A 22,689-nucleotide genomic window follows, 5' to 3' on the forward strand; every position below is an offset into this window, starting at 1 on the left:
AGGCGTGAGCCACCAGCGCCCGGCTTCCAAGGATCATTTTTATGGAGATGACCCATGCCTCCTCCCACAGACCAGGCCTCCATGCCTCTTCTCTCAGACTAGAGTCATCTCCTTTTCCTTCCTCCCTCCCTCCCTTCTTCATACTTTAGTTGTAAAGAGGGGGTTCACTGTGACACTTCCACACACATACACATGCATTCCCCATCTCCTCTTTTTTTTTTTGTTTTTTTTTGGGTCCGGTCGTGGGGCCTGAACTCTGGGCCTGGGCGCTGTCCCTCAGCTCTTCAGCTCAAGGCTAGTGCTCTACCACTTGAGCCACAGCGCCACTTCCGGCTTTTTTCTTTTTGCTTATGTGGTGCTGAGGAATCGAACCCAGGGCCTCAGGCATGCAAGGCAAGCACTCTACCACCGAGCCACCTTCCCAGCCCTGACATTATTTTTTTTTTTGTGGTACTAGGACTTGAACTCAGATCTTTCCCACCAGCCAGGTGGTCGTTCTACCATTTGAGCCATGTCACCAGTCCTTTTTGCTTTAGTTTATTTTTCATACTTTTTTTTTTTTCAAACAGGGACCAGCCTCAGACCTCAGTCTTCCTACTTCCACCCACCAGGTAATTGTGCCAACCCAACCTAGCTTATTCTTTGAGTTAGGGTCTCACTATCCTTTTCTTTCTTTCTTTCTTTCTTTCTTTCTTTCTTTCTTTCTTTCTTTCTTTCTTTCTTTCTTTCTTTCTTTCTTTCTTTCTTTCTTTCTTTCTTTCTTTCTTTCTGTGCTGGCTTTGGCCCATTGTCCACCTATGTTTCTGCCTTCTGAATAGCTGGGATTATAGGTGTGCACCACCTCACCTGGCCCCACATTTCTGTCATTTTTGTACAAAAAACCTTTCATGCTTTGCTCAAGTGGATTAGTGTAACATGTTCTCCTGGGTGCCTGTTATTATCCTCAACCCTCTGTGCTGAGATTTGTCTGTGCTGTTGCATGTTGCTGTGGACGGCTCATTTTTGGTCGCTGTATACTATTCCATCAGGTGCGTGGGCCACAATCACTTTGCGTGTTTGATTGCTCATGGGGATAGATATAGGGTTGTTTCTACTTGGTGACTGTTATAGACGGTGGTCCTGCTAGGGACCCTGTATAGTCCATGTGTTTTGGGGGAATGGTGAGTTAGTTCCGGTAGGGTGTGGAATTGTTGGCTCCTAGGATGGGTGCAGGCTCTGCTGCAGGCTGATCCTGAAACTGAGGTGTTCACTGTGGCTGTTGTGGTTTGGATAAGAAAGAAGCGTCCCCACCCTGAAGCTCTTTTCTCTTGCTCCCCAGCTGGGGAGCTGGGGAGGGGGGGGCAGGGTGTGGCCCTTTCTCCCTCTCCCCGGCTTAAGCAGGGGACAGTGGGGAAGGAGGGGGAGGGGTGGGGGTCATGGCCACTCCTGGACCATTGCCCCCCCCCAGTGAGCAGATGATCGCAGCGAGGAGAAAGGGGGTGCGGGGGACTCTGCCCCCAGCACCCTGGTGTGTGTGTGGGGGAGCCGTCTAAACCATGAGCCGCAGGGGTCCCGCCATAGCGAGGGCCAGCAGGGGGGCGGCGAGGAGCAGGGCCAGGCCGTGGGGCGCCCGCGGCGGGGCGGCCGAGTGGAAGGGCTGGGCCACGGAGCCCGCGTTGCACAGACGCCCCTGGCAGCAGGAGCCCTGGAGGTCGATGGACGTCCAGGGGCTGGTGGTGCCCATGGTGGTGCAGGCGGGCCGGTGGCACGTCCGGATGTACACGGGCACCGAGAAGTTGCCTGCGGTGGGCAGGGCCGGGAGGGGTCAGGCCAGGACCAGGGCCCGGCCTCCCCCCGCCCGCACGCGGTGCTCCGCCCTCCGCCTGCCCTGCCCGCCCCGTCCACCCTTCCAGGCCCTCACCGATGTTCATCCGGCCGCTGCCCTGGAAGCAGGCGCTCTGGTCCTGGTGACACTGGACTCGTCGGGACTTTTCGGGGGAGCAGTCCTCGGGGTTCACCCCCACGCAGGCGTAGCACTCGGTGCCGCTGAGCCGGGGCGGGTCCGGCGCTGGCCAGAGGGCAGAGGCCCGTCAGGCCCGGGAGGCGCGCACTGAACGCCCCCGCCCGGAGCGGGAGGAAGGTGCTGGCGAGGCTCCGCCCACCGCGAGACCACGCCCACACAACGTGGGCACGCTCCGCCCACAACGGGCCCCGCCCATCACTCGCTCTCCGCGGGCCAATTCAGCTATCTCTAGGCCGCGCCTCTGCCGCCCCGCCCCGCCCCTCCTGCCCAGCCGGCCCCGCCCCCGCCCGCCGGCCACGCCCCCGCCGGCCACGCCCACCGTGGCTCAGGTTGGGGAGGCTGTCGTGGGTCCTGAGGTCCACGTTGCAGAAGTCGGTGGCGCAGCCGCGAACCACCGCGTAGTCCGGCGGCAGCGCGTTCTGGTTGGTCTGCATGGCGCCTGTGATGGGGCCCGTCCAGCAGCCTTTCCTCACCATGGTCACCGTTGCCCGGTACCCTGCGGTGGTAAGAAGGGAGGAGTGGAGGGGAGGAGGAGGAGGAGGTGGGAGGAAGAGGAGGACAGGCAGAGGGGAGGGAAGAGAGGACGAGGGGAGGAGGGGCAGAGGGGAGAGGAGGGAAGGAGAGGAAGAGGGGAGGGGGAGAGGAGAGGAGGGGGAGGATGGGAGAAGAGGAGGAGGGAAGGGGGAGGAGAGGAAGAGAGGAGGAGAGAAAGAGGGCAGGAAGAGAAGAGGGGAGGGGGGGAGCCTCTGTTGTCACCTCTCTTTTCTCCTCCCCTCTGCTGTCACCCACCTCTTCTCCCTCCCTCCTCCTCCAGCCCTCCACTCCAGGCCTGTCTCCCTCCCATCGGCTTTTCTGTCTTTCCTCCTCTTCCTCTTTCCCTCTCTCCTCTTTCCTTTCTCTTCCCCCTTCCCTCTCTCCTCCCTTATCCCTTCTGTCCTCCCATTCTCTCTATCCTTCCCTACCCTTCCTCTTATCCCCAATTTCTTTTCTTTTCTTTTCTTTTTTGTCAGGCATGGGGCTTGAACTCTGGGCCTGGGTGCTATCCCTCAGCTCTTCAGCTCAAGGTGAGCGCTCTACCACTTGAGCCACAGCGCCACTTCTGGTTTTCTGGTGGTTCATTGGAGGTAAGAGTCTCACAGACTTTCCTTGCTTGGGCTGGCTTGGAACCACGATTCTCAGATCTCAGTCTCCTGAGTAGCTAGGATTACAGGCATGAGCCACCAGTGCCCAACTCCTCCCCAGTTTCTCAGCCCTGGCTCTCTCCTCCCCTTCCCTTCCCCTCCCCTCCCCTCCCTCTTCTCACCCTCCCAACTCCTCACCAGTGTCCAGCGACAGCAGCACCTCGGAGCAGCCCTGGGCACAGGACACGTTGGGAAGACGCTTGGCGCTGAGGTCGAAGGGCCCAAAGTAGGTGTGCTCAAAGCTGTAGCATTGCAAAGCTTGGGACCCTAGGAAGGAGAAGGGCTGGGTCAGGGGAGCAGGGGAGAGCCTGGCCTAGGACTTCAGGGTGCCACGTGACCGGATCCTCTGCCCAGGGCCCGTGACTGTGGCCCATCCCAGCTGAGCCAGGGGCTGTGTCATGGTGGGGCTGCTTGTCCAGTTTTTCCCTCCTGACTGTTCCCAAACTCCTCCTCGTCCAGGTGATTTAGATAAAGAAGTGACTCACACATGTGCTTCCCACCCCTCCCCAGCTCCACGGAGGAGGCACACCTTTGGGAGACAGACACCCACCACAGCCTGCACACACAGCCGGGCCGGCCACACATGCGCACCACGCTTGAACACAGGGCCATGCACATCCCATCGGGAAAGACACAACTGAGCCTTGTGAACCCACATGGCTGTCCTGTGGACACCCAAGTGTGTGGCTACCACTGCGATTTGACATGGGTGACAGCAGTGACACACAGAGGGATCTGAAACACAGGAAACCCAGAGAAACGACACACATGAACCACTCGTGAACCACACACATCACAGTTTAGCGAGAACACATCATTGTTACAAAATCACCAAAATCCAAGCCATGATAGTTCAGTTTCAAATCATAGAGGACAGCCAGGCATGGGTGGCTCACGCCTGTCATCCTCGCTACTCGGGAGGCTGAGATGTGAAGATTGAGGTTCAAAGCCAGTCTGGGTAGGAAAGTCCATGAGACTGATTTCCAATGAACCACTGAAAAACCAGAAGTGGAGGTAATGCTCAAGTGGTAGAGCACCAACATTGAGAGAAAGAAAAAACAACAAAAACTATGGGACAGTGCCCAGGCCCTGAGTTCGAACCCCAGTACTGGTACACACACACACACACACACACACACACACACACACACACACACACACACACACACACACACACACCACACCATGAAAACACACACAAACTTAAATACAGGTCTCCATCTCATGAAACATAGACCAGTGGAACTGTGGACCCATCCATTTAGAGTTTCAAGATGAACAGACCCTCAAATTCACTTTTGAACTGGCCCTGATATGGAAACATGGCCCAGGGGCCCACAGAGCCCAAGCTGGCCACAGGTGAGCGCATGCACACAGTTCTCGCTCAGGAGCAGCCGCCTTGCCACTGCTCCAGGGCCCAGAGGCCTCTTCCACTGAGACCATGGAGGGGCTTGGGGGAGAGTGCGGGGGGGGGGGGGGGGGAGAGCTGGGAAGAAGGCAAACCCTGCCAGCTTGGAAAATGGCCCCTGATGGCTCCCAGAAATATCCTCAGGCAAGAGGAAGGAGGAGGCGGTGGCCAGAAAGAGTGACTGATGATAGAAGAATGGAGCAGGGGAAGAGAAAGGAGGTGGACTGTCTCCACAACCTCCTCCCTCAGACCCAGAACTCCAGGCCCCAGACCTCCTCCCTCAGACCCAGAACTCCAGACCCCAGCCTCCTCCCTCAGACTCAGGGGTCCAGACAACAGCCTCCTCCCTCAGACCCAGAACTCCAGACCCCAGCCTCCTCCCTCAGACCCAGGAGTCCAGACCCCAGCCTCCTCCCTCAGACCCAGGGGTCCAGACACCAGCCTCCTCCCTCAGACCCAGGGGTCTAGGCCCTTCATCCTCTTCCTGTCAGACTAGAAGGTCAGGTACCTGGCAGGCAGAGGACAGTTCCTAAAAGGAAGAGCAGGATGTGTCCGGGGAGCCCCATGGCGATGAGTAGCACTGAGCTGCAACTCCCTCTCTGTCGGCAGCCCCTGAAGCTCTGGCTTGCTGTCTGGCTGGTTCTCCCTGAAGATCCCTAGGCATCCGGATTCCTCCGCCCCGCCCTGGCCCGGGTGGGTTGGTCCCCTCCTAGGTAATTGGGATGAGGCCCCGTGAGTTTTGGGCCTGGAAGGAGGAGGGCGTGGGGGCCTGCCCTCCCGGGGTGCAGACCTGTAACCCTTCATCTTGGTGACATTGTGTTTCCTGGCCTCTGTCCTTCACCCCACCTTCTGTTCTGGTGTCAAGTGGGCTTGTCTGTGTCTCTTCACCTTCTTCACCCCAACATACAGCACCCACATTAACACACACACACACAGAGCTCCCAATCTTGGGGCCATATCTCTAGACTGAGCCACCCATCAACCCCCTCCCATCCCCCCAGCCTTCCAGGACCAAGGACTCCTCATTCTGCAACTCATCTACAGCCTCAGAGACCTGCCTGTGTCCTCTTGGGGACATCCTAGAATGTCCCCAATGAATGGATGAACAAATGAGCCATGAGTAAATGGATAAATGGATGGGTGGTGGATGGATATATGAATGGGTAGATGGATGAATGAATGGGTAGATGAATAGATGAATGGATGGGTAGATGGGTGGATGAATGAATGCCTGAATAGATAGATGAATGAATAAGTTAACAGAGAGAGAGAAGGATGGATGCTGGTGGCTCACACCTGTAATCTTAACTACTTGGGAAGCCGAGATCTGAGGATCATGGTTCAAAGCCAGCCTTGGCAGAATAGTCCATGAGACTATCTCCAATAAACTACTCAGAAAAATCCAGAAGTGGTGCTGTGGCTCAAGTGGTAAGAGCGCTAGCCTTGAGCACAGAGAGGCTTAGGGACAGTGCCTAGGCCCTAAGTTCAAGCTCAGGACCAGCAAGAAGAGAGAGAGAGAGAGAGAGAGAGAGAGAGAGAGAGAGAGAGAGAGAGAGAGAGAGAGAGAGAGAGAGAGAGAGAGAGGACTACACATGATTGGATTTGTACAAACCAAGAGGGGAAGGGGGTCCTATGGTGGACAGGGATGCCCACACATCTTGTGAAAGTTCCTAAGTATTTATTAAGTAAACAAACTATTGCTTGCTGGATCTGTGCATAGATTTAACACTGATAAAGACTTGATAAAGTAAAGGCCCTGTGGTTGCTGTCTGAGGCAGAGAAGGATAGCTGACAGCTACAGTGGGGTTTCTAGGCGCTCCCAGCCCTTCACCGGTGCTTGAGACAGAGCCAAGGGTGGTAGGGTGCGCAGCGCTGCCATTTCTGGTTCTGCTCTGACAAGGTTGAGATGGCGGCTTGGGATGAGTTTGGAGCCATGCTTACTTATACAAAAGATCTTTCATTCATTTATTTATCAATGTATTTTGTTGGTTGTTGTGGGCTTGAACTCTGGGCCTGGGCGCTATCCCTCAGCTCTTCAGCTCAAGGCTAGCGCTCTACCACTTGAGCCACAGCGCCACTTCCGGTTTTCTGGTGGTTCATAGGAGATGAGTCTCATGCCCTTTCCTGCCAGGGCTGGCTTTGACCGGTGATACTCAGATCTCAGCCTCTTTTTTTTTTTTTTTTTTTTTTGCTGGTCATGGGGTCTGAACTCTGGGCCTGGGCACTGTCACTCAGCTAGCTAGCGCTCTACCAATTGAGCCACAGCGCCACTTCCAGCTTTTTCTGCTTATGTGGTGCTGAGGAATTGAACCCAGAGCCTCATGCATGCAAGGCAAGCACTCTACCACTGAGCTACCTGCCCAGCCCAGATCTCAGCCTCTTGAGTAGCTAGGATGACTGCTGTGAGCCATAAGCACCCAGCTCACACACAAAGAAAATCTTTAAAACGTTTTATAGACTGCTTACATGTAGGCAAACAGTCATATGTGAAATTATTATTATCATTATTTTGTGGTAGTAGGGATGGAATGCCGGGAACCCTCTGCTCTACCACCGAGCCACCCCACTCCACCCCTGTGTGCAATAGAATAAACAAAACATTGTGTTGTACACACGGGATGCAAAGAGGATGGCAGCAAATGTGGAGGAGAGGTAGGAGACAGGACAGACAGCTGGAGGAATCCCCCTGACCCTCCCTGACACATGCAGGTAGATCGGGGAGGCTCAGACTCTTGAGCTGGGTCATCTGCTGCTTGGAGTCAGACTCTCTCTCCTATTACAGGGCAGGAAGAGCCCTAAGCACGTGCCGAGATCTGGGGGTCATGACCCACACACCTGGGCAGGATGTAGTCATCATACCAGCCGAGACTAAGGGTCCTCTGAATTGGAATGTGTTTTGCACAGTTTTCTCCTTGATTGTAGGCCTCTTGGCCTCCAATTTCTCAGAGGACTGCTAGGGTTTGAACATGTCTCCCTCTCCCCCCAAAGTTCTTAATTTGGAAACATGACCTCCCCCCCCCATCAATATGTGGCTGGTCTTTAGAAGGTGACACCTTGGGAGGGTAATTAGGATGAGATGAGGTCCTCAGGATGGGGCCCACAGCATGGCTTTAGGAGAAGAAAGCTGAGCTAGAATACTTGCTTTGCCTCACCCCTGATGAACTCCACCATCTTTTTTTTTTTTTTGGTCAGTCGTGGGGCTGACTCTGGGCCTGGGCGCTGTCCCTGGTCCCTGAGCTCTTCAGCTCAAGGCTAGCACTCTACCATTTGAGCCATAGCGCCACTTCTGGTTTTCTGGTGGTTCATTGGAGATAAAGAGTCTCACAGACTTTCCTGCCCTGGCTGGCTTTGAACTGCAATCCTCAGATCGCAGCTTCCTGAGTAGCTAGGATGAGAGGAGTGAGCCACTGGCGCCTGGCTACACTCTGTCATCTTAAAGTGCCGCAGGAAGCTAGGCACAGTGGTACATGCCTGTGATCTGCGCACTTGGTATTACTTTCTTTTTTGGGGGGTCCGGTTGTGGGGCCTGAACTCTGGGCCTGGGCGCTGTCCCTCAGCTCTTCAGCTCAAGGCTAGTGCTCTACCACTTGAGCCACAGTGCCACTTCTGGCTTTTTTCTTCCGGATTTTATTCTTTTTGCTTATGTGGTGCTGAGGAATTGAACCCAGGGCCTCAGGCATGCAAGGCAAGCACTCTACCACTAAGCCAACTTCCCAGCCCCTGGCTTTTTTCTTATGTGGTGCTGAGGAATCGAACCCAGGGCCTCGAGCATGCAAGGCAAGTGCTGTACCACTGAACCACCTTCCCAGCCCCGATCCGTGCACTTGGGAGACTGAGGCAGGATGAACACAGAAAAGGTACAGCAAAGTCAGTGCCAGTGGCTCACACCAGTAATCTTCACTACTTGGGAGGCTGAGATTGGTGGAATCGTGGTTTGAGGCCAGCCTGAGCTTACATGTGAGTGCCATTCCCCTCTCCCCACTCTGCCCCCAACCCTCAGCTGGGTATAATAGTGCATGCCTGCCATCTTAGCTAAAAAAAAGAAAGCCTAAAATATAGGTGGATCACAGTCTATGCATGCACTAGGAAGTGAGAGCCTATCTCAAAATTAACCAGTCAAAGGAAGGCTAGAGCTCAGCACCAGTGTCTCACACCTAGCTACTCAGGAGGCTGAGTTCTGAGGACTGAAGTTTGAAGCCAGCCCAAGCAGAAAAGTCCGTGAGACTTTTTTTCCCCCCAGTGGTGGGAGCTTGAACTCAGGGCCTGGGCACTGTCTCTGAATCTCTCTGTGCTCAAGGTTAATGCTCTACCACTTGAACCATAGTACCACTTCGTGTTTTTTGTTTTTGTTGGTTGTGGGGCTTGAACCCTGGGCCTGGGCACTGTCCCTGAGTTCTTCAGCTCAAGGCTAGCGCTCTACCACTTGAGCCACAGCACCACTTCTGGTTTTGTGGTGGTTCATTGGAGATAAAGAGTCTCACGGACTTTCCTGCCCGGGCTGGCTTTGAACCATGATCCTCAGATCTCAGCCTCCTGAGTAGCTAGGATGACAGGCATGAGCCACTGGCACCCGGCTACATTTATTCTTTATAAATGATCTATATAATGACTATAGATTCAGTCACCATAACAGAACACAGACCCCTACAACCCTCATTTGAGAAAACTTGACTTTGTCCTTTCTTTCTCCACCCCTTGGAAATGGAGAGACTTATCTGAAGTCCTCTAGCTAGCTTTCTTTTCAACCTTTCTCCAGGACCAGGGAGCCAAGTCTTTGGTGATAGAATCGCCAGACATGGTGGGAGGTAACAGCTTAACTTGGATAAGCAAGCAGGAACTGACACAGTGGCCTTATCAGAGAGATAAACTTTAGCCTCTCAGGATACGTTTTGTGGGCCACCCTTTCCTATTACCCACCCCCTACCCCGTACTTTTCCACTAGTGAAAGACCCTCCTAAGGGTGGTTCCCAGGGAGTTGAGTTTAGTCTCCCTGTCTTATGACAATAATCTTGAATAGAATCTTCCTTACTTGTTTAACCTCGTCTGGTGCAATGGTTCTTAGACAAGAGGCATCCTCACCCTCTACTCTATCATCTGGCCCAAATCTCTGCCCCTCCCATCAGCTCTTACTTCCTGGAATAATCCCAGAACATGTTATGATCCAAATTACTCTTCCTGCTTCCATAGTTTCAGCTCAGGGCCTCTGAAGAATGGAGGTTTAGTTGTCATCTTTTCTTTCTTTCTCTCTTTCTTTCTATTTCTCTCTTTCTTTCTTTCTTTTTGTGAAAATACTATACAGAGGGGCTACAATTATATGGGCAAGATAATGAGTACATTTCTTTCTTTCTTTTTTTTTTTTGGGTCCGGTCGTGGGGCCTGAACTCTGGGCCTGGGCGCTGTCCCTCAGCTCTTCAGCTCAAGGCTAACGCTCTACCACTTGAGCCACAGCACCACTTCTGGCTTTTTTCTTTTTGCTTATGTGGTGCTGAGGAATCGAACCCAGGGCCTCAGGCATGCAAGGCAAGCGCTCTACCACTGAGCCACCTTCCCAGCCCTAATGAGTACATTGTCAAGCATTGTAGCCTCCTCCTTTGTTTCCCCTTCCCATCCTTTCCCATCCCCCTCCCCACCCTCTTTCTTTCTTTTCTTTTCTTTTTTTTTTTTGGTCTGGTTGTGGGGCCTGAACTCTGGGCCTGAGTGCTGTCCCTCAGCTCTTCATCTCAAGGCTAGCGCTCTACCACTTGAGCCACAGCGCCACTTCCGGCTTTTTTTCTTTTTGCTTATTGGTGCTGAGGATTGAACCCAGGGCCTCATGCATGCAAGGCAAGCGCTCTACCACTGAGCCACCTTCCCAGCCCCTCTTTCTTTCCTTCCTTCCTTCCTTCCATTCCTCTTCCTCCTGCTCCTCTTTCTCATTCTTCCTTCCTCTTCTTCTTCTTCCTCCTCCTCCTCCTCCTCCTCCTCCTCCTCCACATTGGGGGTTGAACTCAGGGCCTCATGCTTGCTAGGCATGCACTCTGTCATCTGAATCACACTTCCAGCCCCTGTTTTTCCTACTTGATAGATGTCTAATAGGGTTAGTACTTTATTTTATTATTTTAGCATCTTAACACATGTAGGTCACAAAGCCATTAGATCTTAATAACAGTTTTTCTTTTCAGTACTAAGAATTAAACCTATAGCCTTGTGCATGCTAGGCAAGCACTGTACCATGTGAGCCACACCTCCAGCCCTAGAAGTTTATTTTTACACTGATAAAATTTCTAAAGCAAGAACAAACAACCATGATAATATTATAACAAACTGATGATTGCATAATACTCCTTAACTTCTGCCCACTCAAATTCCATGGGCATTATTCATGGTCACTGGTGTTAGTTAACCTGTAATGAAAAGAGGTGTAGATGATTTAGATTTGGAATGCAGCAAACCCAGTCTGACACAGTAAACTACCATCTGAAAGGGTGAACCAAAATATGAAATATCAAAAGCAGCCAATGGGAAGATACTAACAGAGATATTTGTGTATGTACCAATACTAAGGTTTGAATTTAGGGTTTGGGTGCTGTCCCTCAGCATTTTTGCTGAAGACTAATACTCTACCACTAAGCCACAGCTCCACTTCCAGCTTTTTGGTAGTTCACTGAAGATAAGCATCTCATAGATTTTCCTGCCAGGGCTGGAAACCTTGAATCTTCCAACCTTGATCCTCAGATCTCAGCCTCCTGAGTAGCTAGAAGCACAATTGTGATCCACCAGTGTCCAGCACACCTGAAAAAAAAAAAAAAAAAAAAAGAAATGAGGATGGGCTGGGAAGGTGGCTCAGTGGTAGAGTGCTTGCCTTGCATACATGAGGCCCTGTGTTCAATTCCTCAGCACCACATAAACAGAAAAAGCCGGGAATGGTGCTATGGCTCAAGTGGTAGAGTGCTAGCCTTGAGCTGAAGAGCTGAGGGACAGCGCCCAAGCCCAGAGTTCAGACCCCACGACTGACAACAACAACAACAACAACAAAGAACCAAGACAAGCCAAAAAAAAAGAAAAGAAATGAGAATTTTGCTGTTTGTTTCACATTCTGCTGGGGTTGCATCTCCTTTTCACTTGTTCTTAGCCATAGGCAAATCTAGGCCCACATACTAAACCCACAATTTAGGCTGTCCTTCATTACTTTAGCGAATGTGACGTTCTTTCATACTCTCTCTTCATAAGTCTTTTACTTCCATATTTCCAACTTCTGACATGTGTAAAAATAAACAATAAAAAAAAAAGCAAAGTGAGAAAACAAGCATTTAGATTGCACCTGCTAATGCTACAGAGAAGAGCAGGCTGGAGGGAAGGCCTTACAGAGGGTCCTGGGAACCGTAGTCCCGCCTCTTCCGGTGGCTTGGAGCACTTCCGCCCCCGGAAAAGCTCGATTTGGGTACTTGCTACACTGGAAGAATTAATATAATGTATTTATATATAATATATTATAATTATACAATATAGTTATTATATTATATTAATAAAAGATACTGGCATCAGCAGTGTGAGGACAAGAATCCAAAGCCTGCTCTCCTAGGGGCTTCTGGGAAACCTGCCGTTGTCTGCCCTTCCGCCTGAAGGGGGGCGGAACAACGGGGGGTGGCGTGTGGAATTCTGGGAACTGTAGTTCCTTCCTCCCCTCGCCGCCCAGGCACTTCCTGGGATCCTTTCTGAGGGGTGAGCAGCCTCGGGGAACTCGCAGTTTCTTTGAATATTTAGGACCCGGTCGCGGGGTCAGCAAGGCTCTCGCAGTCGGGGTCACCGGTAGGCGATGACCTGGCCAGCGGTGGTGTGTGGGGTAGAAGGGCAGGGGCAGTCCCCAGCCCTCACACAGAAGGAACCTCTTTTTTGGGGGGTGGGGTGGGGAGGTGTGTGGTAAGGTCGGTGATCCAAGGAGCGAGGCTTTTATTTCGCGCCAAGCATCGAGAATCAAACTGACCAGTCAGGGCCATCTCTATGGAGAGAGCCACCCCGCCTAGTCTTACAGGCTAGTTTTTATAGGGCAAAACCACCAATCATAAACTAACTGTAAGCATGTAGCTAATCTTACTCTTATTGGTTAAAACAGAAGGGTTACATATGTGCTTTCTCCTGATTGGATGCCTCTGTTGTGCCCAGGTCGCAGGATCCCCACCAAGAAGACCATCCAGAGTCAGACTCTACAGCTGTTTTAAGGTTTTATTTAAACGGGCTGCAGCTCGGGCCTCGTCCTACACTCCGACACAGAGGAGCCTAGGAGGAGAGCCCCGAGCTAAACATTTTCAGGGTTTATAAAGGCACACAACCAACCAGGTGTTTGGATTACCACCACGTGTTGCTCTGCTACAAACAAGCAACAAAACCTTAACCCTTCACCTCCACCTGGCCTGTCCCGATCTTGCTTTTTGGCTTTATCTCTGGGAACTAGCCATTTTTTGGAATTCCACCCCCTTTTCTTTCTTACAGACAGGGTTTGCTTGCCCTTACTGCACAAACAACAGATGCAGGCAGGTCAGCTCATACTTATGCTTTACAAACTAAATGGCTGCTTGTACAAAATGGAGTTACTTTGACTAAACTGGTCCTAACTTTCCACCCTTATCTTTGAAACTGAGTCAATGCCTTGACTCTTCAGCCAATTTTTATGTCCTCCTGTTGTAAGGGGTTATACTGGGCCTGTAGGACTAACATTTTTACCGCTCCAAGTTTCTTTTGTACAAATGACATTAAGGTATTTATAATACAGAGGGCAAAAAGCAATATTAGTATTAATATGACCAGGAGTCCTGCTATTGCTGATATTAGGGATGTCATCCATGGGGACCAGCTGAATAAGCTTTTATACCATTCTTGAGAGTTTTTGCGCCATTGTTTGCATTTATCTAGTCTCTTTTTCATAGCTGCCAAACTGTTTTTGATGACCTCCATGTAACCCCCCCAAATTTCCCCCCAGGCCTACACAGAGCCCCCCTTTTTCTTTCTTTTTCTCTTTATTCTTTCTTTCTTTCTTTTTTTTTTTTTTTGTCAGTCATGGGGCTTGAACTCTGGGCCTGGGCACTGTCCCTCAGCTCTTCAGCTCAAGGCTAGCGCTCTACCACTTGAGCACCACTTCTGGTTTTCTGAGTGGTTTATTGGAGATAAGAGTCTCATGGAGTTGCTTTCCCCGGGCTGGCTTTGAACCACGATTCTCAGATCTCAGCCTCCTGAGTAGTTAGGATTACAGGCGTGAGCCACCAAGGCCCTGCAAGTCCCCCCTTTTCTAGAAACAATATATCAAGTCCTCTTCTGAATTGTAATACTACTCCAGCTAAAGAGCTCAAAGAATCAGTTACCTTATCTAAATTTTCATGCCTGTGGCGTAAGTCAGCATCTACCTGAGATCCAAGGACCTCAAAATCTTTTTCCTTTATTAAAGCTGCTGTTGGGGCTGGGAAGGTGGCTCAGTGGTAGAGCGCTTACTTTGCATGCTTGAGGCCCTGGGTTCAATTCCTCAGCACCACATAAGCAAAAAGAAAAAAAGCCGGAAGTGGCGCTGTGGCTCAAGTGGTAGAGCACTAGTCTTGAGCTGAAGAGCTGAGGGACAGCGCCCAGACCCAGAGTTCAGGCCCCACGACTGGACAAAAAAAAAGAAAAAAAAGCTGCTGTACCTACTGCTGTGAACCCTGCTATCCCCGCCACAACTAGCGCGGGGCTCAGGATGTGAATTGCAAGTTTTGTCCTTCCCATCCCAGCAGTAAGATGTTGGAATCCCTTGGGTCCTCCCTAATAATCTACTTGGGGAAGAATGTGGGCAGTTATACAGAGCTCATTCCAGGAAGAGTTTTTAAACAAAGCAAGGTTAAGGCATGGTGTAATTCCCGAGTTGCAAGCAAACCAAGTCCCTGTGTGGGCCTTAAGGAAGTGAGTTGGAACAGTAGGGACTATTATGGTGTGACATAGGTCTCGCTATGGGGAAGCTCATTTCCCGTCTGTGTTGTCAGGCAGAGCCCCTTTTCTTTTAGATCCCCTAAGGTTAGCCTGGGCACCTTTTCCCATTTACATGAGTCATAAGAACTCTCATTTTTAATTTGGCCTTTTTGAGTCTCTATGGTCAGGTTAGTTTCTATTTTAATATAATATAGAGGCTGAGGATTTAAGCATAACCACAGTCTCGAGTTATGTTGGGGTCTGAAACATTTAAAAAGCTAACATTGACTTTACCAATGGAAGTAGAACTTCAGTGGTGTGATTATCGCTGATACTGGACTTATCTGGGGCGAAGGTGGTGGGAGCCTGTGTTGGTTCTGATGACCTTGGGGAATTTTGGGCCGGATTTGGCCCTATAGGTCGGGGTGGTTTTGTAGTTTCAACGTTTGGATCGTGAACATCCCACCATTGTCTTTGCCACCTTTATAGTATCTGAGACCCCAAATTTTTGCCATATTTCCAAAGCAGGTCTCTGGGATTTGTTATTACAATGTTTAGTTTAGTACAAGAAGTGTCCGGCCTTACCCTCCAAGCAGAAGTTCGGCATGGCCCTTGGGGTACCCAAATATGGAGGTCAATGTGGGATGAGGTCCCGCCAGTAGCCATTGTTTTACAACCCTATTCCCGAGGCTAAATTTAAAGTCCTCTCAGTTGTCCATTGATGTCTTTCTGTGCCATTTGCCTCTCATACTCAGATCTTTTCTCCAGATAGTTTTGTTATAGGCTTTAGTAACGATGAAAATTGGACTCCCGTGTCCACTAAAAAGTCAATTGATTTTCCCTCCACCTCAATCTTTTTTTTGGGGGGGGGGTCCGGTCGTGGGCCTGAACTCTGGGCCTGGGCGCTGTCCCTTGGCTCTTCACTTCAAGGCTAGTGCTCTACCACTCGAGCCACAGCACCACTTCTGGCTTTTTTTCCCCTGCTTATGTGGTGCTGAGGAGTCGAACCTAGGGCCTCATGCATGCAAGGGAAGCACTCTACCACTGAGCCACCTTCCCAGCCCCTCTCCACCTCAATCTTAACCTGAGGTTCGGGGAGGGGCTCCGAACCATGGCCCCCTCAGTCTCTGTTGGCCAGTATTGTCATTTCCTTTTTAGGGCACTCCTTGGCCCAGGGTCCCTTTTCCTTGCAGAAAGCACACTGATCTGAATCTAAGTCCTCCCGCTTGTTCTTTCTGCCCTTAGGCTTTTCCCTCCACTATCCACCTTCTATCTGCCTTTTTCCTTTAGACTGACCTCTTTTTCCCTGATTCTTTCCCACCTCATGTAATGCCAGAGCCTTTCAATCCTTTTATTCTGTCTCTTATCCTCTTGTACATTCCTGTTGTTGAACACCTTTTTTGCTATGCCCACTGACTCAGTTTTTTTTTTTTCCTTCAAACCCCTCAATCTTCTGAAGATTCCTCCTTATGTCTGGGGCCGACTGGCTAGTTAAGGCAAGGTTAATAGTTCTCAGATTTTCGGGGGCCTCAGGGTTGATCGGGCTGTACATTTTATAGGCCTCCAGGAGCCTCTCCAGAAAAGCTCCCTTCCCCCGGGGGACTCATCCTTACCTTGAGTCACCGTGCTAATCTTAGATTTATGGGCCTCCTTGCAGCCTCACGGAGTCCCACCAACAGAGTCTGGCAGTAGACATGGAGGCTCTCCTTACCTTCATTGGTGTTTGGGCCCCAGTCAGGGGGTTCTTTGGGGCAGTAGACTTCCATTCTCTGGGGCACTTGTCCTAACCTCTCAGCTATCACCTTATGTGTTTCCCTCATAATGCGATCCCTCTTCTCCGTGTTAAAGAGGGCCATAAGAAGCTGTTGGATGTCCACCCAGGTGGGCTGGTGGGTAAGGAAGACAGTTTCCAAGAGACCAATCAAGTCCTGGGGGTGGGCAGAGAAAGACTTAATGCTAGGCTTTCCAATTATAGATGTCAGAAAAAGAGAAAAGAATATGATTAGGTGAGGGTGCCCCCTGCTGTCCGGTGGAGCAACCTAGCAAAGAGGCAGCAATAAGCGCTGTTGGAAACGAAGGGGGAGAAGGTGGCAGAGGAGGATAGAGGGAAGAAGGGGAAGGAGAGGGACCGGGGTGTGGGGTAGGAAAAGGAGAGGGTGAGAGACCGGGGCAAGGGGAATCCTCGCGATTGGCAGCCCCATGTGCAAATCCTGAGCGAGTATGGGGTGAGCTAGTAAGAGGAGTACAGGGTTGGGGGCTGAGTCTAGAGGAAGAGTAAGGTGGGGGGTCCAGATCCTCTATGTTGATAGGGGTAGAACAGTCTTTTAGATTTTTCTTCTTGTTCTGATTTTCTTTTCTTTTCTTTTCTTTTTTTTTTTTGTTGGTCATGGGGCCTGAATTCTGGGCCTAGGTGCTGTCCCTCAGCTATTCAGAATAAGGCTAGCACTTTACCACTTGAGAGACAATGCCACTTGCAGCTTTTTCTGCTTATGTGGTGCTGAGGAATCGAACCCAGGGCCTCATGCATGCAAGGCAAGCACTCTACCACTGAGCCACCTTCCCAGCCCGTTTTGTTCTGATTTTGGAGATCTGACCTGCTTCAGAGGGAGAGAAACAGTCTCGTTAGCAGGAGGAAGGTGAGGCTTTAACCATGATGGTGGCTCTTCCACAAGGTATCGCCAGGCCACGATGTATGGTATCTGGTCCCAATGGAAGTCAAAGACTTCCAGAGTAAACTTTGGGTAGAGTAGATTTGGGCCAAGACAAATGTTCCTTCTGGTGGTCATCCTGTAAAGAAAGTGGGCCACTCCAACTGGCTCAGTCCTCCTCATTTGATCCCGGACGAGCCCCCATCTGATAAAGTCTGTGATCAAAGGAACGAGGCTGACACAAAGCAAAAGTTAAGCAAAGCTTTTATTTTGAGCCAAGCATCAAGAATCAAACTGACCAGTCAGGGCCATCTCTATGGAGAGAGCCACCCCGCCTAGTCTTACAGGCTAGCTTTTATAGGGCAAAACCACAAATCATAAACTAACTGTAAGCATGTAGCTAATCTTACTCTTATTGGTTAAAACAGAAGGGTTACATATGTGCTTTCTCCTGATTGGACGCCTCCATCTGGCCTGTCCCGACCTTGATTTTTGGCTTGGTCTCTGGGAACTGGCTGATTTTTGGAAATTTTTTCTTCCTTTTTTTCTTACAGACAGGGTTGGCTTGCCCTTACTGCACAAACAACAGATGCAGGCAAGGTCAGCTCATAAGCATAAGGCTTTACAAAATAAATGACTGCTTGTACCAAATGGAGTTACTTTGGCTAAACTGGTCCTAACATGGGGGAGCTTGTCTGGTGAGTCCCCAAGGGGACCTCACAGGCTCCCTGCTACCCAGCCTGTTGCCCCCCCCCATCTTTCTCATGCCCTGTCAACTCTCCATTTTTGTGGTTGAAAGTATTGAGTCTTGGGGGGGCACTGAGGCAAGTGAGTCCTGAGTTCGAGGCTGGCCTGGACTACATAGTGCCTTTAAAAAGAAGAGGAGTGAGAGAGAAGGAAAGAAGGAGGGGGAAAGAGGAAGGAAGAAAGTAAAAGAGGGAATGAATGAGGGAAGGGTTGGAAGGAAGGAGGGGGAAAGAAGTGAAGCTGGGTAGGCTAGGCTAGGCTAGGGAAAAATGAGGAATGGTAAGCTTACAGCAAATACAGGAGGTATTCATTGCCTTAAGATGACCAGAGGCGCCAGGCGCTGGTGGCTCATGCCTGTAATCCTAGCTACTCAGGAGGCTGAGATCTGAGGATCGTGGTTCAAAGCCACCCCGGGCAGGAGAGACCGTGAGACTCCTATCTCCAATAAACCACCAGAAAACCGGAAGTGGCACTGTAGCTCAAGTGGTAGAGCGCTCGCCTTGAGCTGAAGAGCTGAGGGACAGCACCCAGGCCCAGAGTTCAAGCCCCACGACCGACAAAAAAAAAAAAAAAAAAAAAAAAAAAGATGACCAGAGGCTGGGAAGGTGGCTTAGTGGTAGAGTGCTTGCCTAACATGCCTAACCTGCAAGTCTTGGGTTTGATTCCTCAGTACTACAGAAAAAACTGGAAGTGGCACTGTGGCTCAAGTGGTAGAGTGCTAGACTTGAACAAAAGAAGCACAGGGACAGTGCCCAGGCCCTGAATTTAAGCCCCAAGACTGGCAAAAGAAAAAAGAAAGAAAGAAAAAAAGATTAAGGGACCGAAGTCATTTAGGGGGAAATAAGGCAGTATAATTTGAGGAAAATGAGGCCTGGTGAAGGCAACTCAAGAACATGGTATTTAGAAACATAGAAGTGCCATCTTTGCTTCTAAGAGAGACAACAGGATACATTGTTTCCTAACAGGATGTATGTCACCCTGAGAAAACTGCTTCCCCCAAACTTAAGCCATCTCCCACTTGAAATGCAGGGTGCCTTATCTCAAGGATAGGATCTGTTTTATAAGATGCATTCTTACCTGGAAGAGATGCCCCAACCATCCAGAAACTCAGAAAGTAGCACCAGGAGTGATCAGAGCAAAGCTGAAACCCCTGTCAGACCTCCTACCCTTTCCATATGAATACCCTAACAGCCAAAGAGCTGTGGGTCTATCTCCCTGTGAGAGTACCCACACTCTTTTTTTTTTTTTTTGGTCCGGTTGTGGGGACTGAACTCTGGCCCTGAGCACTGTTCCTCAGCTTTTCAGCTCAAGGCTAGTGCCCTACCACTTGAGCCACAGTGCCACTTCCGGCTTTTTTCTTTTTGCTTATATGGTGCTGAGGAATCGAACCCAGGGCCTCAGGCATGCAAGGCAAGTGCTCTACCACTGAGCCAACTTCCCAGCCCACTCACACTCTTTAAGAGTGTGCCCCTGCCCTTCTGCTTATCTGTCTGCTTGCCTCCTTGCATATTTGCTCAATAAAGCACTGCCAAATTGTCTTATCCATCGCGACTAGTCTAGAAATTCTTATTCTGCAGTCAAAGTCAAGGACCCTAAGCGAAGAGTTCCTACACTTAAAGGGAAACTTCACAAACCCTTACCTGCATCAGGTGATACAAGGAAGTAGTGGAGGGCCAGGTAACAGTGTCTCATGCCTATCATCCTAGTTACTCAGGAGGCTGAGATCTGAGGATGACGGTTTGAAGCCAGGCTAAGCAGGAAAGTCTGTGAGAATCTTATCGCCAATAAACTACTCAGAAAAAAGCTGGAAGTGGCGCTGTGGCTCAAGTGGTAGAGCACTAGCCTTGAGCTGAAGAGCTGAGGGACAGTGCCCAGGCCCAGAGTTCAGGTCCCACGACTGACAAAAAAAAATAAAAACACATAAGAAGAAAGTCTCGAGTTCTGCCATTTCTCCTATGAAAACCTGTTTTCTTTTGTCCCCTTGTCATATGCCATCCCAATGATCTATTTGTAGCCATTGTGGGGAAGATAGCCTGGATTATAGGTATGTGCCACCATGCCTATCTTACACCATACATCTCTTTTTATTCTTTTTTCTTTGTGCTGCTACATGGGTTTGAACTCAGGGCCTGAGTCCTGACCCTTAGCTTTTTCTGCTCAAGGCTGGTTCTCTACCACTTGAACTACACCTCCAATTCCTGCTTTTTTGGTGGTTATTTGAAGAGTCTCCTGGACTTTCCTGCCCGAGCTGGCTATGCACTGTGATTCTCAGAGATCAGCCTTCTGAGTAGCTAGGATTACAGGTGTGAGCCACTGGAGCCCGGCTAATGTGCATCATCTTGAGGTTGCATACTCATTACCATTGCAATTTTCATTGTCTACGTGGACAGTTGTTAGATAAGTGGAGTCACCTGTGTAGCAGGTGACAGGAAAGTTGAGTGTCCTCTCTCAGCACCAGGAAGGGCTGACCACACATTCTTTCCCAGTGGCCATTGCATGTGACCCAGGCATGTGTTTGCGGTAGCAGGAGGTGATGACATCAGGGACATAGATGTGGTCTTCAGCAAAGAGGAGCTGTGGTGGCTGGCTGCTGCCTGGATAAAGTCCTTGAGTTTCATCCCCAGCACTGGGGTTAAAAAATAAAACTAAGGGCTGGGAAGGTGGCTCAGTGGTAGAATGCTTGCCTTGCATGCATGAGGCCCTGGGTTCAATTCCTCAGCACCACATAAGCAAAAAGGAAAAAGCCGGAAGTGGTGCGTGGCTTAAGTGGTAGAGCGCTAGCCTTGAGCTGAAGAGCTGAGGGACAGCGCCCAGGCCCAGAATTCAGGCCCCAGACTGGCCCCCCTCCCCCGAAAAAAAAGTAAAAGACAGGCGCCGGTGGCTCACGCCTGTCATCCTAGCTACTCAGGAGGCTGAGATCTGAGGATCACGGTTCAAAGCCAGCCTGCGCAGGAAAGACCGTGAAACTCCTATCTCCAATAAACCACTAGAAAACTGGAAGTGGTGCTGTGGCTCAAGTGGTAGAGCGCTCACCTTGAGCTAAAGAGCTGAGGGACAGCGCCCAGGCCCAGAGTTCAAGCCCCATGACCGACAAAAAATAAAAAAATAAAAAATAAAAACCACACCATACTGAATCAAAAGATTTTATTAGTGATGTGGCTCTGTGGCAGAGGGCTTTTCTTGGGTTTGAAACTCAGGACTAACCCCCTCCCCCCCACAATTCATTATGAGATGATCTAACTGACATTTCTCTGACCTTTCTCTCCAGGCTAACAATGCCTATTTTGTAAATGAACTGAAGATAGTAGTTGCCTTCCCTCCCCTTAGTGGGCATTTTCTGGGTCTTCATGTAAAACCCCTTTTGTCTGCTGGGTCTGGATTAGAAGTTAGGGTTTGACATGGTGGAGGTGTGTGTGGGGGGGGATGGCGGCTGGTGGTGCTCTGCATTGATCTGTTGGCTTTCTCAGGGCATCCGGCCACTGGCCAGGGTGGTTTTCCTGTGTAAGAGGGGAGCCTGGCTGTGGGTGGGGAAGATGGCCACCTAGGGCTTCTCAGGGGAGAATTGGGAGGCTGAGGCTGTCCTGCTTCTGGTCACCACACGGTTTTGGCTTTGGTCCCCACCCCACGGTGTTATTTTATTTTTCCAGTCCTGGGGCTCGAACTCAGGGCCTAGGCACTGTCCCTGAGCTTCTTTTTGCTTAAGGCTAGCACTCTCCCACTTTGAACCACAGAGCCACTTCTGGCATTTTCTGTGTATGTGGTACTGAGGACTTGAACCCAGATCTTCATGCGTGCTAGGTAAGCACTCTACCACATTCCCAGCCCCAAGATGCTCTTTTAATGGTGCATGGATTTGAACTCAGAGCCTCCTGCTTGCAAGGCAGGCTCTCCACACATCTACATTTGTTATTTTTTAAATAAGTTCTCAGTTTCTGCCCAAACTGGACTGTGATCATACTATTTGTGTATTTCATTGTGGCTGGAATGGCTGGTGTATGCCACTGTGCCTTGTCATTGGTCAAGAGGACATCTTGTGGGCTAGTCTTAAACTTTGACCTTCTGATCTCCCCCTCCTTCCATCCCTTCTTTTCCTTTCGTTTAAGAATTTTTTTTTTTTTTTGGTACCAGTCGTAGGGCTTGAACTCAGGGCTTAAGTTCTGTCCCTAAGCTTCTTGACCCAAGGCTAGCACTCTACCATTTTAGCCACAGCTCCACTTCTGGCTTTTTGATGGTTAATTAGAATTAAAAGTCTCACACGGGGGCTGGGAAGGTGGCTCAGTGGTAGAGCACTTGCCTTGCATGCATGAGGCCCTGGGTTTGATTCCTCAGCACCACATAAGCAAAAAGAAAAAAGCTGGAAGTGGTGCTGTGGCTCAAGTGGTAGAGCGCTAGCCTTGAGCTGAAGAGCTGAGGGACAGCGCTCAGGCCCAGAGTTCAGGCCCCACGACCGGACCCAAAAATAAATAGATAAATAAAAGTCTCACAAGTTATCCTTTTCCAGCTGGCTTTCAGCAGGGATCTCTGGCTCAGCCTCCTGAGGTGCTAGGATGACAGGTGTGAGCCACCAGTGCCCAGCTTGAGAGATTTGGTTTGAAATGAGTTTTTTCCTGTGTACTGGACCTGGTATTTGAACTCAGGGCCTGGATGTTGTCCCTGAGCTTTTTGGGCCTCACGGCTAGAGTGCTACCACTTGAGCCCCAGCTCTGCTGCAATCTCCAAATTCTCCTTATTTTAGGAGACGAGGACCTCAGGGAGATGGAGGTTGTCCAGGAGGTGGGATGAAGGCCCCTACCA

The 22,689-nt window shown here is 50.4% G+C and overlaps 1 protein-coding gene and 1 long non-coding RNA gene across 2 annotated transcripts; both read right to left on the reverse strand.

The window, feature by feature from the left end:
- Positions 1 to 499: 499 nt before the first annotated feature.
- Positions 500 to 5,669, reverse strand: LOC138828936 (ly6/PLAUR domain-containing protein 5-like). The gene is made up of 6 exons (XM_070024968.1): positions 5,604 to 5,669; positions 5,100 to 5,247; positions 3,322 to 3,450; positions 2,322 to 2,498; positions 1,901 to 2,047; positions 500 to 1,779 (listed from the first exon to the last, which is right to left on the reverse strand). Exons 1-6 carry the CDS (start codon positions 5,667 to 5,669, stop codon positions 1,529 to 1,531), a joined length of 918 nt encoding a protein of 305 aa, XP_069881069.1. The 3' UTR covers positions 500 to 1,528.
- A 5,029-nt stretch (positions 5,670 to 10,698) lies between these two features.
- Positions 10,699 to 12,103, reverse strand: LOC138828939 (uncharacterized). The gene is made up of 3 exons (XR_011372430.1): positions 11,760 to 12,103; positions 11,195 to 11,362; positions 10,699 to 10,974 (listed from the first exon to the last, which is right to left on the reverse strand). It is a non-coding gene; the product is annotated as an uncharacterized lncRNA (long non-coding RNA).
- Positions 12,104 to 22,689: the final 10,586 nt, after the last annotated feature.

Source organism: Dipodomys merriami, unplaced genomic scaffold, assembly GCF_024711535.1.
Source record: "Dipodomys merriami isolate MVZ:Mamm:240054 unplaced genomic scaffold, mDipMer1.0.p SCAF_1688, whole genome shotgun sequence".
Classification (NCBI taxonomy): Eukaryota; Metazoa; Chordata; class Mammalia; order Rodentia; family Heteromyidae; genus Dipodomys; species Dipodomys merriami.

Excerpts from the sequence above, each read along its gene's own strand:
- LOC138828936 (XM_070024968.1), bottom strand. The coding sequence starts at position 5,669 with ATGTCCCCAAGAGGACACAGGCAGGTCTCTGAGGCTGTAGATGAGTTG. Across the intron at positions 2,499-3,321 it reads GCTGCTGTCGCTGGACACTG|GGTACCGGGCAACGGTGACC; the intron begins GTGAGGAGTTGG and ends TTACCACCGCAG. Across the intron at positions 1,780-1,900 it reads CAGCGGCCGGATGAACATCG|GCAACTTCTCGGTGCCCGTG; the intron begins GTGAGGGCCTGG and ends TGCCCACCGCAG.